The following is a 20,429-nucleotide window of genomic DNA, read 5'->3' on the forward strand; positions in this document are numbered from 1 at the left end:
TTAAGTTAGAGGGAGAAAGAATTCTCCTTAAAGAGGCAAGATAAAAAGGTACCAAGCTCATGAAAACGTTTGTTCTAGCAAGAACCAGATTTCACGGGACATGCACAATACAGCTGAGAGGTAGTGTGAAGCAATTAATTCCTCTCTACGCAGAGGAAGGCCTATCAGGGCATCCCCATAAGACAAGTTGCAGTCAAACAGTCCAGTTGACAACAAAAGACACCTGAGGAAAGCAGCTTTTAAACAAGAGTTGTCAAGTTTACCTTCAGGAAGGATGTTTGGCAGTTTTAGGTTAACAGCAACCAATTATTGCCAGAGCAGAGCGTTCATGGCAGCTGTTCCCAAATATTTACAACACCAAAGCCTTAACTTCATTATTGAGATCATGATCAGAAGAGAAACACTAGAAAAGATCAGTTTTTAGATTATTTTAGACAAGTGTTTTTATATCAGTTTGACACTTTAGAGTTGTGCTTTACTGTTCAAGATGCTTGGAAGGAGTATCGAGACATTTAATGGGAGTCCCATCAATTGCTAATGCAGAGCCCAATACATTGCTTTTGCAATGCCAACAGAACTACAGTCCAGAAATCAACACTAAATGGCAAAGAACAGGGCCCTGTCATAAAAGACAACAAAACCAAATGCTGTGGGTTTGAGAAGAGTAATGCTCAAGGAACATAACTTTTTGGAAAGGTTCGAGTCTTAGGAATAGCTTGCTGCTGTAATTTCCCTTATGAGCTTATGGCATTTTTGAAAGCCTGCATTACATTCTGGAACTGCAGTAGTTTGAAGTCTAAAAATATCAAGACACAAAACTTTCCAGGATCACATCTACTCCCTGTCATGACCAACTGATTTCACTAGCTATGGTGGAAATTCAAGTTCACACCTCAGCCTATCCCTCTGTGCCCAAATCTATGTGCTTCCAGATTAAAATAAGGCCTCTATAACACCTACTGAGACTGTTCAAGTTCAAGTAAGGTGAAATTACAATTTCACCATATGTTTTGCCATACTCAACGCTGGAAAGCTATTTTAGTCTGGCTTGAAGCAACATGCCAACACAATTAAGGACTACTAACTAACACTATACACCCACTGTTGTAACAATTTCCCCCTCAACCACAAATGGAACTGGCAACTTTAATATTAGATTTTTCTTAAAGAAAAAAACTCAATGTAAAAATGCAATGCTCGTTCCACTCTGCTAGGGCTTGACTCAAGTAAGTGTAGAAGACTTGTGACTGGAGACAAAAACGCTTGGAAAGGAATGAAAAAAAATCTTAAACCAAACCTAGACAATGGAGCCAGTGTTTGCAGCTCACTGTTAAATAACTGGAAGACTAACAGCACCAACACAAACCTCATTTTGAAACACAGCTTACTGATGACAACAAGAGCCGAACTGAGGGATTACTGTTACTGCAATACAGGAAGACAAGTTTATTCCATGGTACTAGGGAGGGGAGAAAAATACCAGATCTCCTACCCCAGGAATTAATGAGTTTAACATACATTCCCAAATTGAAGCATTTGCATTATGTTTTAACACCATGCAAGATACTTGTCACTGGAAAGCCAGAAGTTCAACAGATAGCATTCGCACACCCACTAAGCACATGGTCTGAAAAACAAATTCAGAAGCAATATTGTTCAACACTTCAGTTAGCCAGTACAAAAAAAAAACCCCAGAATTTTCTCAATATTTTAACCTTCAAATCAGCAAAGCCACTGCTTTATTGAATTCAAGCATTCACTTTGAACATTACAAGCAGCAGTTTGTAAACAAAATGTGTCTCTTCTGAACACTCAAATATTAAGATATCCTTTCGTAGAAGAACTTAGCTACTTTTTCCCTAGAGGCATGAGTTTTCATTAGACATTCAGTGTGCAAAAGGACAGCTTACCAACAATATGAAGTTCTGTGGGTGTGTGTATTTATTTTTGTAACAGGTAAGCAGGGAACTAGCAAGATATACTAAGCTATTCAGACCCTTTATAGGCCCACACAGCATAATACATACCCCTTCTTGCTTTGTAAATAGGTTGAGGCAGTCAGCCAGGGCCTCACATGTTTCCTGGGATACTTCAGAGACAACATCAACTTTTTGCAGGAGTGGAGAAGATATTCCTGAAAGCACAAAAGATTAGTAGCATTAGGGGGACATTGTGAAGTACAGGATTCTTTTAATTATACTTTCCTCCAAGTAATGCAGACATATCATTCACATTCTACAGAACAGCTGGTGCACTGTAAGATCTGTGTGAGGAAAGGGCAAGCAAAAGTAGCACACAGGGAACCTAAGTTTGTTCTTTTGCACCCTTTCCCTAGTATTGGTCTAAGTGGCACATGGGCACATGAATGGATTGAGCTCCTCTTTCAGCATGGCTTAGAAAGCAGAGGTAGTGTGCTATGGCAACAAGATACTGGAACAGTGACTAGCAACTATCTCCTTTTAACCACCTTCTAGATTTAAAAGCCTGAGTTGCCAGGTGACAATTCAAATATAAAGGATACTGCACTGGTTTAATATAAGTTAAAGTGAGAAATGTAGCTTTTTTTGCCTTCTGTTGTGGTATTAGAAGAAAAAAAAGCTTACCACAGTGCAGCTGGAGATTTAAGTTTGAAAAATAGATGGGGAGTTACAAGGACACTGATCAATAAAAGGGGAAGGAGATTTATTTTCATGGACTTATCTTCTAGATATGTAGTACAGCTTGCAGAGCAATGCCACATCACATCCTGACTTGTATGACCATTTATAGAAGGGGCTACATGTCTAGAACCAGCAGGAAAACATAACCCGATCAGCTGGTAGAAATGTTTGAGTTCATCTTTGAAGTGTTGTGATGGGCTGCAATTCCTCAGAAGTCAAGCAAGCCATTCTCTCAGGAAGCATACCTGATGCAATTAAAATAAGTGTTCATTTAGTGACCACAGACACCAGGATCAGTTGACACCATTTACCAGTTACACAGGTGCTTCAAGTTGATGTCACACCAATAAAGATTAAGAGGTCCGGCAGTGACAGTTCTTTAATTTATTTTGCAACTTATACTGCTTGTGCAGGACAAGATACAGTACATATCCACACACTAATTGTTGTCTTTGATATCAAAGCTCACTGACTGGAATCGGGAATCTCTACTTACAGCAGCTATCAAGAACAGCTAGTGCCTCTAGAAGGAGGGGCAGCACACTGAGTGCAGGAGCAGGAGACATCTCTCTATGTAATAAATAATGTGCATAAATCTCAAAGATACCTGGATTTAGAATAGCACGTGGAAACAGTTAGGGAGAGAATTTGAAATATCAGGTCCCAAGACAGCCATTTTTATATTACTCAAAACCTTTTAGGAGAAGTTCCACATGGAAGGACTCTTAACTCAGAAATTTGCATTCTTCTGGAGCCAGAGGACTCAAATACTTCAAAGATACCACATCAACCCAATGTGAGAACTGGGAGAGCTGCAGCAGTTTTCTCTGTCAGGACCTATGGAGGTGACACATGAGCCTGGAAACAGTTCACTGACCCATCAAGTTACAGACATTCATTGGGAGGAAAATAGGAACTTATTACTGCTATTGGCCAAGACTAGCAGTTTCTAGGAAAGAGATAGTATCTGGTTTTGCTTTACTATGGGTTTTGGTTACTCAAGCTGTGTATTTTAAAAAAAAAAAAGTGAATGTCCTCACTGGTTCTTCAGGTCAGCAATACGGGGTCAGATAAACTTTCCCTCCATATACCAGAGGGAATTTATCCATATCATACTAGTTTTCAAACTGCATTTTGTGAAGAATTCAGTTTTATTGTATTACTAATTACAAAGGCTTCCCAAGAAAACACTCTTATGTATTATGAGACCTTACTTTTCTTTGCAAAATAAAAATTCAGTAAAAATTCAGTTAGTGCAAGATAGGTTAACATCACGCAGTAACTTACCCCAGTAGCATGTGGAGAAAAAGCTGTATTTTAGACTCCTTTTGGGAAGGCACAGGGATGGAAGATGAAGAACTTTTTTCCTCCTAAAACTACTATTGTATTACAGACTACAGATCTGTACAGATAAACAACTTGTTCTCCAATTTGAGCTTCATAAATTTTAGTCATAATATGTAACTAGAACTCAGGTTCAAAGCAGCAGCATTTAGATGTTCTGTAAGAAGTCCTTTATGTGTTTAATACATGAGCAACTTCTGTACATGTTTACAGCATTAAATGAAACAAGTTCTAATCTCTAACAGCTTGATGCCTGTGCTGTTTTTTGGCAATTATGATACAAAAATCCAGGTACATGTTAATTTAAGAGTTATTATTTAAAATGAAGCCTGAGAAGTTCAAATCTGGCATAAAACTCATGGCAGAAGTCTGTGGAACATATCCCACCACACCATGACTCTAGTTCCCTATATAGTTTTGTGATTTCACTTGACATCCTGTTTATCATGCCTCAGCTTTCATTGTTTCCACTCACTACAAGTTTTTTGAGAGGAAAGCTAGAGTAAGATAACTAGCTCTTTGTACCTGTCAGGGCACACTTATGCTCTGCAATTATCTACCAACTACACATTTTTCAAAACCCTGAAAGTGAACCCCTACCTTATTTTCCTACGATACTGCTATAATGTTACTTTATTTAAATTTTTTCCAATGAGGAAAACCGTCCTGTACTTTCAAGCTGCTGAAAATTTCATTTCAGTGAAATGAAAGCACGTGCTGCTTAAAACAAAAAAATTAGTTGCCTGGTAACAAACTGCATTTTAGAAGAATAAGTTTTACCTTTTGTAGCATCCAAAGATTTAACCATTGCAAGGAAGTCTGAAATCTCTTTACTGAGTCTTTGTTGGCATGCTTGTGCTTTCTGAAAGACAGTAAGTATAGCTAGTTCAGAAGCGCCTTGTTCTACAGAAAGTATATGTTTATTCTCTTAACTATACTGAAATTTTTAAATTTGGGGAGCATTAAATCTTAACCAAGATTCCCAGTGACAGAGACTGATACATTAAAACTGAAAGAAATTACTTGAAGTACCTTCAAAGACACACAAGCAAACAGAAGGTTTATGCACATTATATTGCTGACCCACTTTTGTTTAAATTAGCATAGCAAACCAAGCCCCAAAGCTATACTGTATGTACCGCTTTTACATTTTCCCCCCCTTTTTAATAAAAAAGTTTGAAAACCCAGGAAGAGCCGTTGCTTGTCCTTTGACAAACCAAAGGCCAAAATAAGCAAATGCATAGGGTTAACTGATATACAGCAAGTACAGCAACATGCAGGAACCCACCCCAAGATCATATTCCAAGCCTGCATTTGAACTTGGAGAGTTATCTGTTAGATAATACCATCTTTCTCTATAGGCTGCTGGGAACTGCCAGCACCAGTTACCCTCCCATCTCTGTTCTGCCATTAGCTACTTTGAGTTCTTGTACCAAAAGGTACCAGCCACTTCGAGTTCAGTCACATGAAAATTTTTGCATTGTAGTGTCAACTTTCCCTTGAAGTAAAAGGTTTTAGAAATATATGTACAGCAAAAAAGCAAGAATCAGAGGTTGAAAGCTAGAATTATCAAGGAAGACTCATCTTCATTGCAGGTCTGAACAATCACTGTACAACACATCTAATGTGACCTGAGGTGTTGAAGGATGATTTCTAAGCCATTTCATTGCCTGTGTTATAGAAGAAGAGCTCGCTTAAGGTTAGCTTTGTAATCCTCCAGTCTTGGTGTCACCAAGTACAGTACACAAGGCTCCCTCTCCTGGCTGAAAGTCTCAAGCAACTTTCTACCTTGCAGTAGTGCTTGTAAAACTGAAAAACACAACGCTGTAGCTATGATAAACATGCCATTTTATGCATGCAGTCCAAACAGGAATACATGTCAGTAAGCAGTGCAAATATGAGCAGCATTTATGCATCCATGGGACGAAAGAATCGTTACTTTTAGCTGAAGTACACTAAAGTATTTCCACACAAAACAGCACTAATCTGCACCTGCCTAGATGCATGAGCCAAATAAGTACTCGGCACATACTTTCAGAGTATCTTGTAGGTCTGTAACAGATACTGTATCATCTTCCTCATCATCACTACTCAACTGTTCCTGTGTGCAGTAGTGAGTGCTATATGCTGAGTGGTCTTCTATTGCTTCCAGCCAACTCTGAATGGAAAAAAAACAAAACAGACTTAATACACATTTCAAAGGTTATCCCCAGAAAGTAACAGCATACATACAAAAGAACAAATTAAAATTTTCTATTGATGTGAATAAGACATTCAATAGTAAAATGAGACACCTTAATAAGATAGATTGTTAAAAATTGTAACATGTATTGAAGATAAGATACTCTGTGGTCAGAGTGCCACTGACTTAATTGATTAAATTTTAAGCACAAATGTAAACCCACCCCCCAGTCTATCCAAGGTCACATAAAGTCGCATCAGTTAAGAAAAGACTGTAGGGAATATATTTGGCATCTTTGAGTTTCTGTTCAGACAGCAAGGTCCCCTGTGACAAAGCCTGTCTTCTTATGAATGACAAACTGCATACAAAACCTCAAGCACTATCATAATTAAGAGGTAGATTCTTTTCCTGTTCATTGAATCACAGAGTGACTGAGGTTGGCAGGGACCTCTGGAAGTCATTTTGTCCAACCCCTCCTGCTCAAGCAGGACCACCTAGAACTGGTTGCCCAGGACCACGTCCAGACAGCTTTTGAGTATCTCCAAGGATGGAGACTTCACAACCTCTCTGGGCAACCTGTGCTCAGTCACCCTCACATTTTTTTCTTATGTTCAGAGGGAACCTCCTGTGTTTCAGTTTGTGCCCATTGCTTCTGGTCCTGTCACCAAGCACCACTGAAAAGAGCCTGGCTCCGTCCCTCCTTGCACCCTCCCTTCAAGTATTTTATATACATTAACAAGATCGCCCTGAGCCTTCTCTTTTCCAGGCTGAGCAGTCCCAGCTCTCTCAGCCTTTCCTAGTATGAGAGATGCTCTGGTCCCTTTAATCATCTTAATGGCTCTTTGTTGAGCTCTCTTCAGTATGTTTGCATCTCTCTTGTAGTGGGGAGTTCAGAACTGGACACAGTACTCCAGATGCCTCTACCCCTAACTTAATCTCTTCTTAGTACACCTATAGAAGTACAATAGTAACTACACTACAAATAGCCCTAAAACAAAAAAAGTTATTCTCTTGTTTCAGACCCACATTTTAAGAATATATAACTTATTAGGTCATCTGGGAGAATGGCTAAGACTACAATGTACCATTAAACATTCTTTTGTTCAGAATAATGAACTATGGAATAAAGTGCACCAGAAGGAAGTTGCAGTAGAAATTTACCACATGGAGAAGTTGAAGAAAAAGAGGAAGTTAAACTACAGGGCATAACACAGGGACAGAGCTGGAAAAAAAGGTGGCACTAATCTTAAATAACAGAAGGACAATCTGCCCATTTTTACTATTTAGTCTATACAGTCATGCTAAAAGATTCAATATCTGCACTTATGTTACCAAGTACCGATGATTAAGATGCTGAACCCACTACTAATGCATCCATAGCAAGTAGTATGGAAATTATTCATTAGAGAAGTTATTACATTTTAAAATCTTTGATAAGAGTCATTATTACCTCTCTTGTTTGAGAGGGAAGGCTATTTTTAGGAATTTTGAAACGATGAACAGTGTCATCAAAACATCTGACAGAAAAGAAGCAGCTGTCTGTAGATTTTACCTAAGCAATGTGGAGAAAACACAAAATTAGTGTCATGAATCAGTAAGAAAAGAAAAAAATTAAGAATAAGCAAGGTAGATAATTACTCAGAAGTTTTCACCTTAGTTTTGACGCAAAACTATAGTTTACAAAAAGCTTGGTCAGAACGTTTTTGCAAAGTGTGCTGTCTTGCACTTTACATCATGAATGAGAATACAGAGGTTCTTTATGTCAAAACATTATGTTTGCTTATATTTGTATCACTTGATTCAGACAAAAGCTCAGCAACAGTGCAGGATCACCAATATTAAGGAATTTGTAGATATAGAAAAGGAAGAGTCACTTTTCATATAGTAAGAGTATACATAACTGTAGTTTAACGAACTTGTGGTGCCATTCTATAGAACTAGGGCAGGTTAGTTATAGAAGAAAAAAGTATTGAAATTATCCTAAATGCATTTGCCTTAAACACTTCATCTTCCTGTGTATTATAAATGACACCTGGCCTGTTTTTCCTCTGTTCACTCCTTCCAAAAGGGATTCCCACAAGCATGATGGAATTTAAGGAAGTTTTCCAAAAAGTCACCTTCAGAATTGATCAGTTCTCCAACTGAGATCAGCTTAAGTTACACAATCAGTCACAAGAAGCCGGTGACAGCTACAGGAGGAACTAGAGCTTTGTATTCTGTATCACATGCTCCAAACATTTGTTTTGCACAACTGAAGAGGCATGCTTTTAGGAAGCCCTATGTTTGTTTAGATCTTCAAGACTTTACAAAGAAGGGAAGGAGCTTTATGGCCACTTTACATATAAGACTCCTTTGCTTGACAAGAACCATCATTTCTTGCTAAAACACAAGCTTTTTCCCTTTTTTATAACAAAAGCATGCTTACCAATCTAGCTGAAGTTTTCACTGTCTAGGCATGGAACACCATCACATAAAAAACCCCCAGTACTTAAAGTCACTTCACATCCTACCGTGCAGACAGCTTGTGTTAGATGCTTGCATCCCTGACGATGATCATTATTCACTGCATCAGCTCTTTGAAAGAAAAAAGAGATTTAATAAAGTGAAGATGGGAATTATTTAAATCACTTTTCAGAAATTTAAACACGGAACTTACTGTCTCCGATACCATGAAAGGACTCCATGTTCTAGAACTATCCAGTAGAGTTTCCAACCAAAAAATCGTGAGCTCTAAAAAAAGAATTAAAAAACCCCACCACAATAAAAAAGACCAGATAAGGTTAACAGCTGAAGAGTTACTATTCCCAGCAAGTTTGATAGCTTGAAGGCTATTACATAAAACTGGCACTCATTAGGAAAACATTTTAGGTTTTACATATCTTGGTGATCACAGCAACCTGAGACTACTTTACAATTACAGTGCTACTCTCTTTTTTGGAAATACCTAATGACAAAAGTTTTGGTGAGCCTGCTATTCAGCAAGAACTGAAATATTAAAATGCTGCATTTTTTAATATTACAGGGGTTGTTGATCACCACACAATTCTACTTTATAAAATCAAATGATAAACAAAACACATTAAGATATCCAGCTACAACATTTCACCTTTGACAAGCTTTTAGTACATAGTTCCAGTTTAAAAAACAGTTCTTTGTATTACAATTGTGTGTGAATACATAGGAAAATTTAAACTCAAGAAAACTTCAAAGATTTCATTAAGGAACACAAAAATTAAGCATTCATGTAGAAGATTGAGAAAGCTTTTTTTTTTTTAAACAAGGGAAAAAGATTCACTCGCATATCAGAGCAAAACAAGCTTTGAACAACCATTTGACTGACATCTTCCCTCTAAGTTTTAAAGTTTCCAGGTGGTGAACTTGTGGCAAAATATTAGTCATAGATTATTAAAAGACATCTATTCAGGGAAGAAAAAAACAAAACAAAAAACATTTTGCCCACCACACAGACAAGGAAAGAAACCTTACCACAGTGAAGCTTTGCCACAAAAATTATCAAGAAATTGAGAGATTTTAGGGACTGAGGTTAAGATCAGAGTGCCATGAATCTAGTAACTGCTCCACCCAGCCAGCCCACCTATAATTTATCCAATATACTGGATTAAAGCCAAGCCATTTAACAAATGTATTATTGAAAAGTTCCCTCATTCAGCAACTCTCACTTAAGTACGGAAAAGGACATACTGACAAACTTTGAGAACTTATAAGGTATTTTAGACAAGGAAATAAGACATACCTTCCATAGGAGACCTTCGTATCGTCTCAGGGGTTTGTTGATAACCTGCATAGAAATTTAAAGCTCATGTAGGAATAGCTTCAACTAGACAGCGTTGGCATTTTAAATGGATAAAAAAGTTCCTACCTTTCCAGTTTTACCTCCCAGTATCAGTTTCATTTCGGCACCTTGGGCTAGATCGAGGGGCGTCTGATCTGTTTAGTAACCAAGACAAAGTGTGAGAATTGATGCAAATAAACCTTGATGTACTGTACTTAAAAATAATCTGGCACTGTGTTTACCCATTAAAGTTTGGTCCCACAAGCATCTATGTTTACTTGGAGTTGGGTAACATAAGCTCCTCAGGGGCAGAACACTAAAAAGGCTCTGAACTTTAGTGCACTGAACTGTCCTTCAGAGTTCTACTAGCCACAGAGAGGCCTTTGCTCTTATTTAAGTTTGGTTTTGGCTCTTCAGCTATATAAATCAGTTCAGAACATTCACAAATATCAACATAGAGACAGTTTTAATCAGATGACAAGTACACAGTTTGCATAACACCTGCGTGAAGTTTTCCTGCATTTGCTTTCATTACAAGCCTTCTTTGGAAGGGTCACTTTGTCTGGGCCATATCTTCAATCTTATCACTTTTTTTGTTACCTGTGTTCAGTGTTTAGCATCAAGAAAACAAAAGCCAGGCACATTTCATGGTCAAGACAGACAGCAGGTAAATTTTCTAGAAATGGGTAAGTTTGGAAAATAAAAGCATGTATGATAAATATTTTGCCACAGTTCTTGAATCTCTTGCAATTTAGTCAGTGTTGGGCTTCCTTTATTAGTGATACAAAGCTTGTATAGCACCCTAAGATTTTCCCTTAACACTGAGTGGTAAGTAACATAGCTTATAGAATCTGTTAAATTTCTGCTTCCTCTTAACACTTTATGCACTTTCATTTGGTACTCACCATTTTTGTTTCTTATTTTAGGATCTGCTCCATTTTTTAGAAGTTTCAATGCACAGTGCTTATGGGCACGGTATGCTGCACAATGCAATGGTGTGTTCCCCATCTGATCTGTACAGTTGATATCAGGTGGTTTGGGCTTGTTCAACTGGAAAAAACAATGTTTTGCTTACTTATCAGTTTTCCTCCCTTTCCAGATGCCACATTCATTCTTTTGAAAGTTAGCTGTTCCTAACTAGGATGCTTCAGTGTAGATCTGGCAACAAGGAGGGCATGTAGCAAGTGTCATGAGAAGGGCAAGGACTACAACAATCAAGCAAGATGTTTAACTACAGTAAGGAACTTCTCAGTTTTTTGCTTGCTATACCCCTTCCACCTCTGCTACACAAGATGGAAACGTTTATCCTGCTCAGTTGCACACCACCAGAGAGAGTTCCCCAGCATTGCAGTTCAGTCATTTATATTACTAGAATGGTCCTGTCTGATTCTACTGTCAAAATCTACTGTTCTCCATAGAAGACTCCCAAGCACAGTCTGAAAGTTAGCACAGGTCAACGTTAAATCCAGAACAAGTTTGTGTGGCCACCCTGTTTCAGAGAGTAAGAACTTTGTACAAAAAGGTGGCAGGCCTGCCAGTCTCAGTGACAGAGCTATTCTAGGCCATTTAGAACCTCCTAGTATAGGCAGTCTGCTATACTGTTTTGCTGCATTCTGAAGTCTAACTACTGTGGGAACTTAAGATTAGAGCAGCTATGTAATTGAGGAAAAAAAAAACAACCTAAGTTTTACTTGGATAAATGGTCATTAAGAATGACACTACTACCCACCCTAAAATACCACTACACTTCTACTCAAATATGTGGCTATTTGATGTGTACATGAAAGTTGGACTCGATCTTTAAAGGTCCCTCCCAACCCAACCCATTCTATGCAACATCAGCCATTATAGTTAAGATTCCAAGCCAAATGGGACTGCCTTAACAGAAAGGCTAAGTTACTGTTAATCAGTCTTAGGACACTAGAGTCACAAGTGCATAAAAACGATTTTAGAGAAACTCAGTTTAAGCCTTCTGCATTAGCCATATGCTATTTTAGAGAAATTACTCCATAATAACAGAATTCCCATTGCAGCAATTTAAGTTAGCATCAACAGTAACCACCTTAAATCTGCTTCAGAAATAGTCCTATAAAGGACAAACTGCTAACAGCTGTTATTTACAGTTCAACTGAAAAGAGAACACAAGTCAAGACGACACAGCTTGTGGAACTATAACCTCATTAATGCTGAGGTCAAATACTTGAGTTTCTGAGGATTCCTAGGTTTTAGCTCTTCTCAACCAGCATCTGCCTTATCTCCACCTCCTGACTTCTTGCCTCCACACCTTTTAAGCCACATGCCTGTCATTTCAGCAGCTTACACCTTGTTACAAGGCAATATTCTTAAGAAAGTTTCGTGCCTCAATTCATTGAGAAAAAGCTCTCCAGTTGTTTCAGTAAATGTACAGTATGTTTTTGAGAACTCTCAGGAAGAACACACTGGTTTTGCCTCAAGTAGACTAAAAAGCCTGGGTTAAGATTCAGTTACTGAAGGTCTAGCTTTTAGTAGCAAAACACACTGTGATCTAGTGACAATCTTGACAGAAGAGAAGCACAAAAGCCACCACTACCATTTCACTTCAAGAAACTTCAATAGAAGGAGCAGTTAAAGTGCATGCAGGAAAAGAAGAAAAAATGGTCTGAAGTCCGATTAGAAGGTTTAGATGAACTGCACCATTAAGTTATCTCTTCCAGACAACTGTGTTACAATGTGCAGTATAGTCTTTTTTGGTTAAAAAAAAATCAAGATAAAGGAGAATTAACAATAAAAGGGTATCTTTCAAGTAAGTGGCACTGTTCCAAAAGCAGGGCAGTAGAGGACAAATTCTGGTGTGTTAGGTCTCACAATAAAAGTAGATGTAAGCAGCTGAAGTTTCATGAGCGTAATACTCTGCTGATTAAAAAAGATACAGTAGGAGCAGAAAGGCCTGAAAATCAGTAGGCAAAGTACGAGGAATTTTCAAGATAAAGGGCCATTAAGAACTACACAAATTCTCCATAGAGGTATTAACCTAAAAGTAGCAAAGTCAAGGAGGTTTACACCATAGAGCTGTAAGTAGAGAAAGTTTTTTGGACTTCCTCAAGAGTCAGCAGGAGTTTTAAAACTGTAATTCAATGGTCACAGGTCCAAGTACTCACCAAAGGATTCCAAGAAAAACTTGTTATGACTTGACTTAAAAACTGCCTCAGGGTCAAAAATGTGCTAAGTACTTCAAAAAATGTTACAGGTCAACATATAGCTGTCTTCACATATAAAAAGCTCAGTGATACTAAATATTAAAAAAATCACTTAGAAATGAAAATGTTTACAGGAAGAGTTACATGCACATGCATAGTTACATGCCACATGAGAAAAAGCACAGTTCTTCAGTGACAGCTTTCTATGAGAAGTCGACTTTTTCTAATTTTTTCCACATCAGTTTAAGGCTTAGTCAGCAGGCAGGTAATATCAAATGCAACAAGTGTTACAGATTACCAATTACCAGAATAAAGAACAGATCACTTACATCAGAGTATTAATTGTAATACAATCACGCCATTGTATTAAAGCACTATTCTTCCACATCTTAAGTACTGTGTACAGCTCTGGTTCTCTCTCCATTTCAAAAGAGGATAGTACAAAAGTATAAATATTAATTACAAGGATGACCAAAGATTTAAAAACAGTTTCCATGCAAGGAGTTAGAAAGACAAGGGCTCTTCAGACTAGAAGAGATAAATTTAGAGGATGGAAGTAACAAATTTTGAATAGGTGTTCACTCTGGCTTCTAGGCAGACAAGAATGTCAAATTTCTCAACATACAAATCTCATTTGTGTGTTTTCCATTAGAACTAAGTAGAAGGATTCAGACTGCTTTGACATCTTAAAAGGTATTACTAAAGGTGCTAACTAGGTAGAAAGTGTTCCATACTGCATGTCTTATTTCCAAGGAAACTCTTCAGGACTCTCAAAAGCTTGAGTTCAAACATTGAGACCCTGCTTCAAAACCCAACTGGATATGGTCCTGGGCAACCTGCTCTAATTGATTCTGCTCTGCAAACAGGAGTTGGACTAGTCCATCTCCAGAGGCACCCTCCAGTCTCAATTCTGTGATTTGCTTCTCCGATAGCCTTGCTACACCATGGTATTGTTCAGCTTGAATTACTACAAGTGTGCATGTGTGCACATATACAGTTTTCAATTCCTGCTCAGCATGAAATTGTGTTGTGTAGATGACTGTCCATTAAAAACTACAGAGACTTCAGCTGCAACAGATGCTAATGACAAAAGCTTACTTTCAAGATTTAAAATAGGCCATACTGTAGTGAAAACCTAAGCACCCATGACATTAAGGTATCCACAAAAACATAACAAGCTTAGATTAGTAGATCTAGAACCACTACACTGCTATTTACAACTAACTGAAGAGTATTTAGAAACAGGAAAGAAGCTGAAAACCATTGTTTTGCAGCCTCCAAGAAGGAGGCTTGAAAACCCTTGCGGGTTCAGCACCTTACCAACATAACATGGTGCACAGCACTAATATTCTGAAGTCACAGCACTTTGAAATGCAAGGCCTAATGTCACATGTTGTTACATTAGCATTATGGTTTGAACCACTTGACACAAAAGTATTACAAGCACCTGAGTTCTTACCAAGGCAGTCAGTTTCCCTGTTTCCCCCTCTCTTGCTGCTCCTAAAAGTTCTTCTTCCAGTTTCCTTTCTTGTGTCCTTTCAACTGCTATTTAAAAAAAAAAAAACCAAAAACAAAACAAATTTAAGGTCAGTCTCAGTAAAGTAGCAAGTATATATAAAGTACAGCATTCAAGAAACTGTATCAAAACAAGCCTAGAGAAACAAGAGTTTCCAGTATTATTTATTTGGGACAGGTATAAATGGAATATTTATTCAGAAAAGTCTGTGTCACAAGCAAAAATATGTTCAAAATGTAATATCTGACAAGATGTGTGTGTATACACATGCACATGTTATTTTTTTTTAAACACTTACAACCCAACCCCACTCTCTAGTAAAAAACCTCCCTAGTTTCCCTAGTAAAAGGGAAATGGGGGAACTACGTGACACTGTCATCAGATCTTCCCTGTGTTCTTTTCAGTTTCCCTTCTACTCTTCCTGTCATTCTACAGAAATTTTATTCTTCTCTAGCAATCCAACAGAGGAGCAGCAGAAAGGACTGTTATCTGTGCACATGCATGTAGAATCAGAAGACAGGTCACTTTTCACATACAGAGTCTGTGGCACTGGACACAGAGCTTCAGCAGTATTTAGGGGTATTGCATAATACCAGGAAGCAACACAGTTCTTGAATTCTCCAAAGCTATGAGCAGTGAGCCTATGTAAGTATTTGGACACCATCTCCCTCACTTTCAATACCTATGAGGCAATGAAGGAAACAAGGTGAAGGGTTTTTACTTTTTTTTTTTTTCCTTTTGACATAACCTCTAAGACTGCAATAGCAAGTCCTAAACTTGATCCAAAACTGGGTCACCTTTGCAAACTGCCCAGGATTTTGCTCTTTTAAAGATTTTGTTGACACAAAGTCACTTAACGACTTGAGTTTTTCCTCTTCCTGTGAGCTAAGGCTTTGACTGCCATGTACCATTCAAACTGTAGCAAGGATTACCCCAGCAGGGCTGAAATAGTTACTTGAACAATGCTATTGGTATTCATACTTAACTCTCCAAGTCTCTTGCAGACATATTATGAAATAAAGAAAACCCAAAGCCTGTCAGTATTGCAGACAAGAACCAAAAACTATGACTTTTTTTCTTTCTAATGACCAAATGTAAAGAGAAAACTCAATTGAGCTTCTGTAACTTGCAGGAGAAAAATCAGCTTTTAGAATGTACAAGTGTTGGGGAAAAAACCCAAAACTAACCAACAACCCACAACAGCCTATGACCTGTTAAAGTTACCTTCCAACATATTCCTTATGTCTTTATCATGAGTAACTTCTTTGGCAGTCTCTCCACTCCCATTAACAATAGAAGTATCAGCATTATGCTGCAAGAGTAACATCACCACCTCCTGCAAAACAATTTGAAAAATACTGCTTATCTATCTCTGTTATGGCAAGGCCACAATCAGGCTTTCCAGCTACTGACATCCTGTAAGATGAGCTGTAGAACAGCTTCTCACCACTGCTGCCTTATGAAAACAGGAAGAGATGTTTTAGAGAGATTGAAGTGGGACTAACTGCAACCTTCTCTCTCATGTCAGTCAGCCTGAAGGAACCAACAGGAGATTAGTTCTAGCCAAACAGACCCGCTCCTATTTAAAAGCTGGTGTACCTGGTGTGAATGCTGAATTTGACAGATAAAACCAGTACGACTGGCTCTTCTGATAAGAGACCGAGTAGTAACTCCTTTAGAAGGGCCAAGAGGTTATGTATAGAGGTAGTACTAGCTTGAGAATGATGGTGGCATGTGGGGAACAATCAAACTAGTCTCACATTACAGGCCTATAAAAAGCTCTTTCGTTCTAGTTTTCTATGAAGAAAAACCACTTCCAGACACCAAATGGACCAGTGTGTCCTAATTTATAGTTTTTTCCCCTCCAGAAGCCACTAAGATTAAAACAGTGTGGTTTCTCTCTATGTAAACATGCAGTTAGAAGGAACAATCCCTACTCCTTTTACTGTGTCAAACATACCAGGCACAAACACAAATGAACTCGTTGCACTTTAGTAGTAGATGAGAGATCTTTACACTGGTTTCCACATGGTAATTAGCATGTGCAGCTAGAGGTAGTGCTATGCTTCAGCATCTTCTGTGACACACAGCAGAAGCAGAACAGAAGCAACATCAGTTACACAACTGATGCACAGTGTTACAGTGGAAGACAACTACTGTTTCTTTCTCTGCCAGCAAAATCTTCATCAACAAAAAGCTAAAAAAAAGATATGACAAAGTATACTAAGAGAAAAACCATGGATGTCATCTCCCATCTTCAAGAAAAGATATTTGTACCATGTTTTTGTTTTGGACGGTTATACCAGCGAGGCAATATGCCTAGTCCTTTTGAATGCACTGTACCAAAACAGGTAAGTTATTTTTAGACACTGTAAAAAACCATCTTTTTGAACTGATCTTATTGCTAGTATTTCCTTAATAATTCTATGATTGAGGCTTCAAAAAAGCCAAAATACTTTACCTTGCGTCCTGTGAAAGCTGCACGATGGAGTGGAGTGTCCCCCATGTCATTCAGCACATTCACATCTGCACCAGCCTAAACAGCAAGACCAAAAGACATCTGAATGTCCTTTCAACAAGAACTACATAGCTATTCCCTCTCACTTGGGGGGAAGGGGAGGACAGAATGCTAATGTAGGCTTCATGGCAAATCGGATCAGAACTGTAATACAGTCATCCTGGAAACAAAGATAACTACGTATGTAAGATTCATAACCAGCACTCTAAACTACTTCAAAGAGGAAAAGCCTCCTGCATTTTTCCAGGCATATCTCTCACTTTTAAGAAGAAGGTATATGGAAAACAAGTTTAACACAGGGGGTTGTTGGTTTGGTTGTTTGCTTTGGATTTTGTGGGTGTGGGTTTTTTGCAGGGGGGCGTGGGTGGGGGGGACAGGTGTTGGGAAAAAACAACCACCAAAAAAACTTAATGAAAGAACTGCAGTGGTACTGTATAACATGCATACATATATTACTATAAATGTACACACAGTAGCATCAGCCTCCTGGTGCTCCTGATTTAACAAGTGGTGTTCTCCCTAGGCACCTATTGCTGCTCTTCAACTTGAAGTGAAAACTTCCATGTCAGCATTAAGATGGTACCATCTGAAACTTAACCTTCCTTCTTCCTTTTCTTTTCTACAATCTTTGCCTTGAACCTCCCTTCCTCTTGTCACACGCTTTCTCCATCCCATACCTTTTATCTGAAAGGAGGACTGCTTGCCAGTATGCACAGGCACTGTTCCAGGAAACCAGGAAATCCTATCCTTCCTTCTTGAAGCATTTCTTCTACACTGCTTTACCTAACCTCTCAAAGGGTCAGAAAGAGGGCAGGACATATTTACCTTTATCACATAGGTTTAGATCATATAATTTAGCCAGGTCACTGCTGCCTGCCTAAAGTTAACTGATGAACCTGACTCTAGTTCCAGAGCTGTTCCTGATAATACCTCATTCACTTGCTCTTTGAGCACAAAATCTAGGCACAAGTACACAGACACTCATATATGCCTAGCTTTCAGAGGTGTACAGCCTGCTGTTCGACTTACTCTTTAAATAATACCCTTTCAGGAGCCCTATCAGAAAGAAGAAAGCACAGTTACATATACTCATCCAACTCTGGAAGTGTTGATAAATGCATTAAGTGACAAAACTTTATGTTTTGCTTTAAGTAGCCCTTGGATTGAGAACAGCATTATCTATTGAGCACAAGTGTGTAGGCTAGAGAAGAACTTAAAGAAATCTCAATTTTGTTTCCTACTTTAGAGTCATGATTATGGCTGGTAGCCTTTATTCTGAGTGAAATACAAGTTTAGATTAGCTACCTTTGTATCTGAGGCTGTTTAGCATGTTTCTGCCATCTACAGCAAAATCTTTCAAATATGAATAGAGTATAATATAGTTAGCGTTGGTTGAACCTACTCTGAGAGCTGAGGGTAAAAAAATATACTCAGAAACAACTGCAAATGCAGTGCAGATGTGGCTATAAAGATACAAACAGGTCAGCTTTGATGACAAAGGTTCATCATTTCAAAGTTCATCACACAGTTCATTATTTCAAAGATGTTAGAAAGAAATAATGAGTCAAACTACCCTAGTCTGTGCCTGGAAAGAAACACATACAAGTTATGCTGCACAGAATTCTGGACATACTTCTATGCACAACACACAATTAGATAACACAGATTTTTTTCCACATTTGAAACACTTTAGCCTTTTCTACAACTCAGTAAGTGAAATTGCCTAGATTATATACTTTATGTACTACAGTAAGCTAGATCAGGCCCTTGAAGCATTTGCATTACTAGTTATCAGATGCTGGCTTACTATATGCAGATATCCACTAAGCTTGAAAAAGGCTGAAGCTTTCATGAGGGCATATCTATATACTATACGTCTTTAATATTTACATTCAGATGGTTACACAAACACATATACTCCATGAGTTAGCTAAGTACTGACAATTGTAAACACTGTTCAGAGTAATAGCTGTGTACTACTGTACAGTCTTCCAGTGTCACCATTTTGGGTCTTTGTAAACTTGGCTGATCTTAATACTGCAATTATTTCATCCCTTAGTTTTAACAATCAGTTATCTCTGTTACATGCAGATAAACTGTAGAAGTGGCTCTGCCTCTCTACAAAGCCACCTTTCTTCCATCACAAGAACCCAAATAAATACTAACTGCTTCTAGGATAACAAAGATTTTTCTGCCTTACACACAGAAACAAGTACCTTCAGCAAATCCTCTACCACAACAGCATGTCCAAAGTAGCAAGCAAGGTGAAGAGGTGTCCAACCCATATTAGATTTACTTCTGCCTGAAAGACAAAACAGGTAAATCAAGTTTTGGTCACACAATACAAAAAAGATCTTGCCATGTGCTTAGAGGTTGGCATGGATGATCATTCTTCACAGTAACAGAGGAGCAAGGAGGCTGGAAGCATCAATACTAACTATTCATAATTAGAATTACTAAATTGGGATGCAGCTTGAGAACGTTAGATTCAAATCTACAAAATCTTTCTTAAAGAAGAAAGTCATGTAGTCTGATGGAGAATAAAACTTGTTTTAATACCTTGTTCTTCAACAGCAGCAAGAAGCTTCAGTTACTTTTACTATGAAAATAGCACATGCAAGTACACATTTCTCTTGTTTATCAAAAAACTGTTTTGTTTACCTGATTTTATTTCCTGCACACAAATGAGAGGTAGGACAACCCGTCAGCCAAACAGAGGATTCACAACAAAACAGGTGGGATGACCTAACGTTAGGGTTTTTTGTTGTCTTGTGCTTGTACTCATTTTAACAAAGACAGCCTTACTAAGTATCATGATCTGAAATCTCTGTGCACTGTAGAACTCATGTACCATCTACAGCTCTAAGCCTCTGCAGGAATGATAAGCACAAGCAGGAAGCAGGCACAGAAGTGACCAGGCAAAGGAAATTATGATTTATGCTTTAAAGAGCATTTAAAGCATGCCCTGGAGGACTGGCTGTATGAATGAAATTCAAGAACCATCCTACAATTACTTCTTTAAAAGCAAGATATTAAAAGCATTAGAGATTACTAAGTTAACAACTCGTGTTACTTTCCAATTGTAACACTCAACTGTATTAAGCAAAGCTGGTTTGTGCTTTGTTTTTACTAAACAACAGACCCACAGCATTCAGAGTACAACCTGAAAGCTATCATTTTTTCATTTGGAAGCAAAATGAAAGTAAGGCATTAGAAAGTGTTTTGAAACTACTGCCACCA

The 20,429-nt window shown here is 38.1% G+C and overlaps 1 protein-coding gene across 6 annotated transcripts in view; it reads right to left on the reverse strand.

The window, feature by feature from the left end:
* The window catches only part of OSBPL1A (oxysterol binding protein like 1A), a 78,231-nt gene that overhangs the window by 47,746 nt on the left and 10,056 nt on the right, over positions 1-20,429 (reverse strand). For 5 of the 6 annotated variants that reach the window (XM_069779184.1, XM_069779185.1, XM_069779182.1 and 2 more), the window contains exons 3-15: positions 19,406-19,491; positions 17,133-17,207; positions 15,896-16,007; positions 14,615-14,700; positions 10,885-11,029; positions 10,067-10,134; positions 9,941-9,985; positions 8,843-8,916; positions 8,697-8,760; positions 7,637-7,738; positions 6,037-6,162; positions 4,785-4,866; positions 2,028-2,134 (exon numbers count right to left, since the gene is read on the reverse strand). In XM_069779184.1, the coding sequence (XP_069635285.1) occupies positions 2,028-2,134; positions 4,785-4,866; positions 6,037-6,162; positions 7,637-7,738; positions 8,697-8,760; positions 8,843-8,916; positions 9,941-9,985; positions 10,067-10,134; positions 10,885-11,029; positions 14,615-14,700; positions 15,896-16,007; positions 17,133-17,207; positions 19,406-19,491 (1,172 nt within the window). The remainder of the gene's footprint in view (positions 1-2,027; positions 2,135-4,784; positions 4,867-6,036; positions 6,163-7,636; positions 7,739-8,696; positions 8,761-8,842; positions 8,917-9,940; positions 9,986-10,066; positions 10,135-10,884; positions 11,030-14,614; positions 14,701-15,895; positions 16,008-17,132; positions 17,208-19,405; positions 19,492-20,429) is intronic. The other variant, XM_069779187.1, reaches the window with a different exon arrangement.

The sequence above is a fragment of the Haliaeetus albicilla genome, chromosome 3, assembly GCF_947461875.1.
Source record: "Haliaeetus albicilla chromosome 3, bHalAlb1.1, whole genome shotgun sequence".
In the NCBI taxonomy this organism is placed as follows: Eukaryota; Metazoa; Chordata; class Aves; order Accipitriformes; family Accipitridae; genus Haliaeetus; species Haliaeetus albicilla.